This window comes from Piliocolobus tephrosceles, chromosome 14 (assembly GCF_002776525.5).
Source record: "Piliocolobus tephrosceles isolate RC106 chromosome 14, ASM277652v3, whole genome shotgun sequence".
In the NCBI taxonomy this organism is placed as follows: domain Eukaryota; kingdom Metazoa; phylum Chordata; class Mammalia; order Primates; family Cercopithecidae; genus Piliocolobus; species Piliocolobus tephrosceles.
Window position 1 is genome coordinate 8,234,568 of NC_045447.1, and position 8,246 is coordinate 8,242,813.

At 44.4% G+C, this 8,246-nt stretch overlaps 1 protein-coding gene across 2 annotated transcripts in view; it reads right to left on the reverse strand.

The window, feature by feature from the left end:
• GPR107 (G protein-coupled receptor 107) overlaps nucleotides 1-8,246 on the reverse strand; it is an 84,419-nt gene that overhangs the window by 43,554 nt on the left and 32,619 nt on the right. For both annotated transcript variants that reach the window (XM_026457161.2, XM_026457160.2), the window contains exons 8-9: nucleotides 6,233-6,340; nucleotides 4,838-4,971 (exon numbers count right to left, since the gene is read on the reverse strand). In XM_026457161.2, coding sequence (XP_026312946.1) covers nucleotides 4,838-4,971; nucleotides 6,233-6,340 — 242 coding nt within the window. The remainder of the gene's footprint in view (nucleotides 1-4,837; nucleotides 4,972-6,232; nucleotides 6,341-8,246) is intronic.

The window sequence follows — 8,246 nt, forward strand, 5'->3', positions numbered from 1 at the left end:
CTCTACTAAAAATACAAAAATTAGCCAGGCGTAGTGGCATGCACCTGTAAGCCCAGCTACTCGGGAGACTGAGGCAGGAGAATTGCTTGAACCCAGGAGGCGGAGGTTGCAGTGAGCCGAGATTGCGCTACTGCACTCCAGCCTGGGGCATGGAGTGAGACTAGGTCTCAAAAAAAAAAAAAGAAAAAGAAAGTCCAAAAATGTATATGCAACACATTTGAGCAGTTCTCCACGGCTAGGAAGGAGTGGGAGAGGGGACAGGAAATGAAGGGGAACAATACCGCAGGAGAGGGGCCTGGCACCGAGTGAGAATGAGAGTTTGCCACAAAGGGATGTCAGTTTCTGGGCTCATTTCCCCCTTGGTACTTTCCTGTTCCAGTGCCCACCTATTTGAAGGTCAAAAGGGAAGTCAAGACCAGAATAGTTTGGAACTACTGAATGCCAATGAGATTTACCCAGAGTGTAAAACCACCCACCACAAAGAGCTGTGCTCATTCACACGCTCTGGCAACCTTGACTTGCAGTCCATGGTTAGAACATCTACGATGGGGCAGAGATGTGATGGAAAGAACAAGCCTCACCGACCTCAGCTCAAATACTAGTTCTCCCTACACTCGAAGTTGGGAGGGGCCTTGATACATACTAGCAAGCAGACTCGGGTTCCAGTCCCAGCTCTGTTGGGTGACACTGGCTCTCGTTTCCCCTCTCTGGGCCTCAATAAATTAGGCAAAGATCTCTCAGTTGCTTCCAGCTTTCAGGGGCCAGTGAAATGTGCCTGGCTGCCTTGGTCATATGCCTTTATATCATGTGGGTTTCCAGCCTATCAGAACTGACTCTAAGACTCCCGGGAAAACATGGGCAGGACTTAAATGAGACCACACTATACTCCAACAAAAATTAGAGGTGAGACTTGTACACAACAGGTCAGCCTCATTTAACCACAGATTGAAAACTGTTACTATGGCCTGGACGCGGTGGCTCATGCCGGTAATCCCAACATACTGGGAGGTTGAGGCGGGTGGATCATGAGGTAAGGAGATCAAGACCACCCTGGTCAACAGGGTGAAACTCTGTCTCTACTAAAAACACAAAAATTAGCTGGGCATGGTGGCAGACACCTGTAGTCCCAGCTACTTGGGAGGCTGAGGCAGAAGAATCACCTGAACCTGGAAGGCAGAGGTTGCAGTGAGCCAAGACTGCGCCACTGCACTCCAGCCTGGTGACAGAGCAAGACTCTGTTTCAAAAAAAATAAAATAAAAAATAAAACTGTTACCACAATTTGGTATAAGTGAACCAGTGACAATGACTATTGCCACCAATAACTAAAGGAAATTAAAACACCACTGAATCCCTGGCTACTAAACTATTTTATAAATACCTCATATTTGGGGAGGCCGAGATGGGCGGATCACAACGTCAGGAGATCGAGACCATCCTGGCTAACACTGTGAAACCCTGTCTCTACTAAAATATACAAAAAACTAGCCGGGTGAGGTGGTGGACGCCTGTAGTCCCAACTACTCAGGAGGCTGAGGCAGGAGAATGGCGTAAACCTGGGAGGCGGAACTTGCAGTGAGCTGAGATCCGGCCACTGCACTCCAGCCTGGGCAACAGAGCAAGACTCTGTCTCAAAAAAAAAAAAAAATTCCTCATATTTGGATGGCACCCTGATTTGGAAAGCCCTCATATATATTTTCTTAGGGGGAATCACAGAACAAGTCTAAGAATCCCAGACTCTTACAGGAAGGCAGAGTAATTAACTATTACCATCCCAGTTTCATAGCCAAGAAAAAAGAGATTTAGAGTGAAGCAAGGTAAACAGGCAGTCACTGTCCAAGTTCACACCTGAAATCAGGTCTGACTCCTAGTTCTTACTTTTCCAGTAAAGGCAAAAAAGTAGTTCTTTAAAAAAAAAAAAACTGAGGTTGGGCGCAGTGGCTCACGCCTGTAACCCCAGCACTTTGGGAGGCCAAGGCAGGTGGATCACCTGAGGTCAGGAGTTCAAGACCAGCCTGGCCAACATGGCAAAACCCTGTCTCTACTAAAAATGCAAAAATTAGCCATGCATGGTGGCGGGCACCTGTAATTCCAGCTACTCGAGAGGTTGAGGAAAGAGAATTGCTTGAACCTGGGGGACAGAGGTTGCGGTGAGCTGAGATCTCGCCACTGTACTCCAGCCTAGGCGACAGACAAGACTGTGTCTCAAAAACAAAACAAAACAAAACAAAACAAAACAAAACAAAACACACCCAAAAACGTTTATGGCCTAAATTTTTATAACTTTCCCTCCTTCCATCTGCCTCTCTCTCTTTCTTTCTTAGAGACAGAATCTTACTCTGTGTCCCAAGCTGGAATGCAGTGGTACAAACATAGCTCACTGCAGCCTCCAACCCTTGGGCTCAAGCAATCCTCTCACCTCAGCCTCCCAAGTAGTGAGCACTACAGATGTGCACCACCATAACTGGATAACTTTTTTTTTTCTTGTGAGACAGAGTCTCACTCAGTCGCCCAGGCTGCAGTGCAGTGGCGTGATCTTGGATCACTGCAAGCTCCGCCTCCCGGGTTCACACCATTCTCCTGCCTCAGCCTCCCAAGTAGCTGGGACTACAGGCGCCCGCCGCCATGCCCGGCTAATTTTTTGCATTTTCAGTAGAGACGGGGTTTCACCGTGTTAGCCAGGATAGTCTCGATCTCCTGACCTCATGACCCACCCGCCTCAGCCTCCCAAAGTACTGGGATTACATGCGTGAGCCACCGCGCCCGGCCAACTGGATAACTTTTTATTATTTTTTTATTTTGTGCAGTGGCACAATCTCAGGTCACTGCAAGCTCCACCTCCTGGGTTCACACCATTCTCCTGCCTCAGCCTCCTGAGTAGCTGGGACTATAGGCACCCACCACCATGCCCGGCTAATTTTTTGTATTTTTAATAGAGATGGGGTTTCACTGTGTTAGCCAGTATGGTCTCAATCTCCTGACCTCATGATCCGCCCACCTCAGCCTCCCAAAGTGCTGGGATTACAGGCATTAGCTGCCACTCCCAGTCCACGATTGGATAATTTTTAAATTTGTTTGTAGAAATGGGGTCTTGCTGGGCCAGGTGTGGTGGCTCATGCCTGTAATCCTAGCACTTTGGGAGACTGAGCCAGGTGAATTACCCGAGGTCAGCAGTTCAAGACCAGCCTGGTCAACATGGTGAAACCCCATCTCTACTAAAAATATAAGAATTGGCTGAGTGTGTTGGCACATGCCTGTAATCCCACCTACTTTGGAGGCTGAAGCACAATAATTACTTGAACCCAGAGGTGGAGGTTGCAGTGAGTCAAGATTAGGACTGCACTCCAGCCTGGGGGCTAGAGGAGACAGTGAGACTCCATCTCGAAAAAAAAAAAAAAAAAAAAAAAAGGAGGTCTTGCTATGTTGCCCAAGCTGGTCTCAAACTCACAGACTCAAGTGATCCTCCTGCCTTGGCTTCCCAAAGCACTGGGATTACAGGTGTGAGCCACCACGCCCAGCCCACAGGATTCTTTCTTAGTAATTGCTCCTTGAAAATCTAGTCCAAACATGATTATGTAGGTCCTTCCCAAGTAAACAAGAAACTCTTTCTATCTGGTGGGTATACAGGATATCACAACAAATAGGTACCAGCAAGTGAACCCAGCCAGAGTCTAATATACCAGACTCTGAGCATGTTCATTAGAAGACAATCAAGCTACCAGGGACTAAAGAAGTCTCAATTTCCACCCCAGTGCTGCAGAGAAAGAGGTATTTCAGGGTGTTTAATTATTCTATGAATTTAAATCAATCCATATTATAATAGCATATTCGGATACCATCATTTACTGAGTTTATGAGCATTATAATAAACACTTTACACAATTCCCTAAGTGAACATTTTGTTTTCAATTGTCTTGGAGGGAGAAAGAATTCACGTACATGCAGCTGCTCCCCTCAAGAACCGAGTACAGGAAGTTAAAGCCTCAGGGGTTTCAGAAAAAACAGGCTAAAACCCAGGCAGATGGGCTTTGAAGAGGTTTTGTCCAGTGACAAGCATCTGGAAGTCAATGCAGAAAATCTATCCCGGCGCAGCTTTGAGCCAAGACCTTCAGTTCTAAGCAGTAATTCCATGCTCTCACCAGGCAGTGCTCATCGTCACTAACTTCCTCTCCAGAAGCAACAGTCCCTGAATGAGACCCATGTGTTTACTCTCAGTCCTGGACTGTGGGATCTCCACCATGGCAACACGTAGCTTTGTACAGTCTATTCTGCTTGTATACTATTAAAAATATTTAGGGCCGTGCGTGGTGGTTCATGCCTGTAATCCCAAGACTTTGGGAGGCCCAGGTGGACAGATCATGAGATCAGGAGATCGAGACCATCCTGACTAACATGGTGAAACCCCACCTCTACTAAAAATACAAAAACAAAATTAGCCGGGCGTGGTGGCAGGCGCCTGTAGTCCCAGCTACTTGGGAGGCTTAGGTGGGAGAATGGCATGAACCCGGGAGGTAGAGTTTGCAGTGAGCTGAGATCATGCCATTGCACTCCAGCCTGGGAGACAGAGCAAGACTATGTCTCAAAAAAAAAAAAAAAAAAAAATTTAGATTTACTTTTTAAACAAAACAACAGGAAGTGCACAGACACCAAGGCACGCAAAGGGCTCCCACACCACAACGCTACCGCACAATCTTCATACTGTTTCCGGGTAGATGCCCTTTGAAAGGAACAACACTGCTTAGCACCAACTGCCTCCAGGTTCAGAAGCCAGCAAACAGTGGAATTATTCAAATCTCAACACACTCTTAAGTTGAAGGGCTCAAGGAAGTAATAATTTACCGTCGTTTTCGAAGGATATGAATCCAGATGGTCCCAGAAAGAAAGAAGAAAAAGGCCATTGAGATGTATAATTTGGGGAGAGGAATTTCTCCTGCTGAGAGGTAGCTGTCAGGATTCTTCTCTGTGATCTCAATCTGAAACCAGCATGAAATTAATTTTTACTTTTCAGGTACATATCATCCCTTATTCAGCAATTTGGAATCTCAGCTGTTTCACTTAAGCTTAAGAAAGTAAGTACCAGCGGCTGGGCATGGTGGCTTACGCCTATAATCTCAGCACTTTGGGAGGTTGAGGCAGGTGGATCAGGATCACCTAAGATCAAGAGTTCACCACCAGCCTGGCCAACATGGTGAAATCCTATCTCTATTAAAAATACAAAAAAAATTAGGGCTGGGCGCAGTGGCTCACACCTGTAATCCCAGCACTTTGGGAGGCCAAGGCAGGGAGATCACAAGGTTAGGAGTTCAAGACCAGCCTGGGCAACATGGTGAAACCCTGTCTCTACTAAAAATACAAAAATTAGCTGGGTGTGGTGGCACGCCAGCTACTTGGGAGGATGAGAAAGGACAATCGCTTGAACCCAGGAAGCGGAGGTTGCACTGAGCCAAGATTGTACCACTGCACTCTAACCTGGGTGACAGAGCAAGACTGTCTCGAAAAGAAAAAAAATTAGCCAGGCATTGTGACAGGTGCCTGTAATCCTGGCTACTCGGGAGACTGAGGAAGGAGAATCGCTTGAACCCAGGAGGTGGAGGTTGCGGTGAGGCAAGATCATGCCATTGCACTCCAGCCTGGGCAACAAGAATGAAACTCCATATCAAAAAAAAAAAAAAAAAAAAGTTGAGTACCAGCAAACAACCACCCACCCCCCCTTTTTTTTTTTTAAATTTGAGACAGGGTCGCACCCTTTTGCTCAGGCTGGAGTGCAGTGATGCAGTCTCGGTTTACTGTAACCTCTGCCTCCTGGGCTCAAGAAATCCTCCCACCTCATCCTCCTGAGTAGCTGGGACTAAAGGTGTGCACCACCACGCCTGGCTAATTTTTCATATTTTTTGTAGAGAGAGGGTTTTGCCATGTTGCCCACGCTGGTCTCAAACTCTTGGACTCAGATGATCTGCCCACTTCAGCCTCCCAAAGTGCTGGGATTACAGGCATGAGCCACCATGCCCAGCCAAAACAACCACATTCTTAATGCACAGGTTGAAGTGCAGACACATCCTAATTGCTGTGTATTTTCCTATGAATCCTCTGCTGAAGTATCGCGCACAGTGGCAAGGATGTGTGTCTGTCCACATTCTTTTCTTAAGTGTTCTTAAAATCTAACCTTATACAGAAATAAATCTTGCATTTTATGCTGACAAAATCCACGTAGAACAGTCTCCAAACAGTACTCACATCAAGGCTGAATGAAAACTTGTCACTTGGCAATTCTTTTCCAAGGCATTTGTGAAAATAAAGACTGTAAAGGCCTTCTTGGTCATCAGTGCTGATGTTAAAGAAAAACTGAAAGTGAAGAAGAAAACATTTAAAGGTACCCAAATCCTCAGCTGTGTATATATATATTTTTTTTATTTTATTTTTTCTTTTAAAGTGTTGTGTACTTTTTCCTTCAAATTCTACTCAGCTATATTTTTAAACCTTAGAAATAAATTATGAATATTAATGGATGGAAGGAAATAAAGACAGACTGCTTAAATTATTGACTCTCCCATGGCAGAGTTTAAAGAGATATTTTCTTATTCTATGATTCCCTTCCAATATTTCGTTACGACAGTTTTCAAGTATACGGAACAGCTGACAACTGTATAGTGAAAGCTACATAGCCACAACCTCTCTTCTACAATGAACATTTTACTATGCCTGTTCTATCACAGATCTAGCCATTTGTGATGGTCTTAGGTTATCTTTACATCAAAGATAACCTAAGATGTAGTTATCTCGTCTTCAAGCTAATGTATTATTTTGCTCTTTATATAAAATACTCTTTAAAAAGGAGGCTCATCTTATACTTGAAAACCAATCAATATTTCCTCATCAAAATTTACAACTATGGTTTTAGAGAACAATAATGAAGGCTACATTTTGTAGATTTAGACAGTTTTCTGTTTTTCATACATTTCATGAGTTTAAATGAAGTTTAATGTAAACCAAAAGACAGACAGACAGACTTAGAGAACATGACTTCTTGGTCAAGCCTAAGAAAATTTTACTTCAGCCATGAGTTCTACCAATAAAAAGAAATACCCCTGAAATACATTTTTAGGGCTACATATATATAACCATTAAACTACAAAGAAAAGCTAGGAAGTGACTATGGTAGCATTTTTCATGACAGGGGCTACTCTAGAGTTGGGAAGGACTGCGAGGGAGACATAAGGTTTCACAGGTGCTGGGCCTGCTCTATTTCTTGTCCTGGGTGCTGGATCATAAAGGTGACTGTTCATAGTTACATGTTAAACTCAATATAAGTACTTTACACTCTTCTGCATGTATACTGTACCTCACAACTTTAAAAAATGGGGAAAAAAAGACATCTGGCAAAAATAAAAATAAAAGACCAAGAACACATGAGCTGGAATTATTAATCTGTTAAACCATGTGCCAAACTCAATTGTGAATGTGTATTTTAATCCCCTGAGCTATAGCCACAATAAGAAAACCTTCTAAACACGTGGACAACTTCTATTTTTAAAGATTCAGGAGAAGTCTAAAAATGATATAAAAGTTTAAAAGATACAATTTAAAAAAATCTATAGAATCACCATGGTTGATCAGAGTAGGCACCTGACCCTTAGAGACAAAAACAAAACAAAAATGTCAACTGTAGGGTTGGAATAAGCCCTGAGAGTCCCCTTCCTGTATTTAGGTAGATAAACCACTGTCCCCATGCCATGAATGAAGCAGAAGAGCTCAGAGTGGACTGCACCATCCAAGACCGGGAGACACTGGGTAGAACAGCGAGAAATCATGATGACTTCTTTCCAAGGTGGGGAAAGCCAGAGAAAAGCAAAGTACCCATGCACTGCCTGCTCCATGCATCTCAAGAACCCTGCGGACAGGCTGTTTCAGCACGAGCTGCTAATCACCATGCAGACTGCTGTGCTTGGATGCTCGCCCGACACAAAGCACTGGTGCCGGACACATGTGTGCATCCTGTAACACTTTCCTTTGTGATTAAAAAAGGGGGGAGCATTTGAAAAACTTTTTTTTGTTGTTTTGTCTTGAGATGGAGTCTCGGACTGTCACCTGGGCTGGAATGCAGTGGCACGATCTCGGCTCACTGCAACCTCCACCTCCCAGGTTCAAGCGATTCTCCTGCCTCAGCCTCCCAAGTAGCTGGGACTACAGGCACCCACCACCACCACCCAGCTAATTTTATTTATTTATTTATTTATTTATTTATTTATTT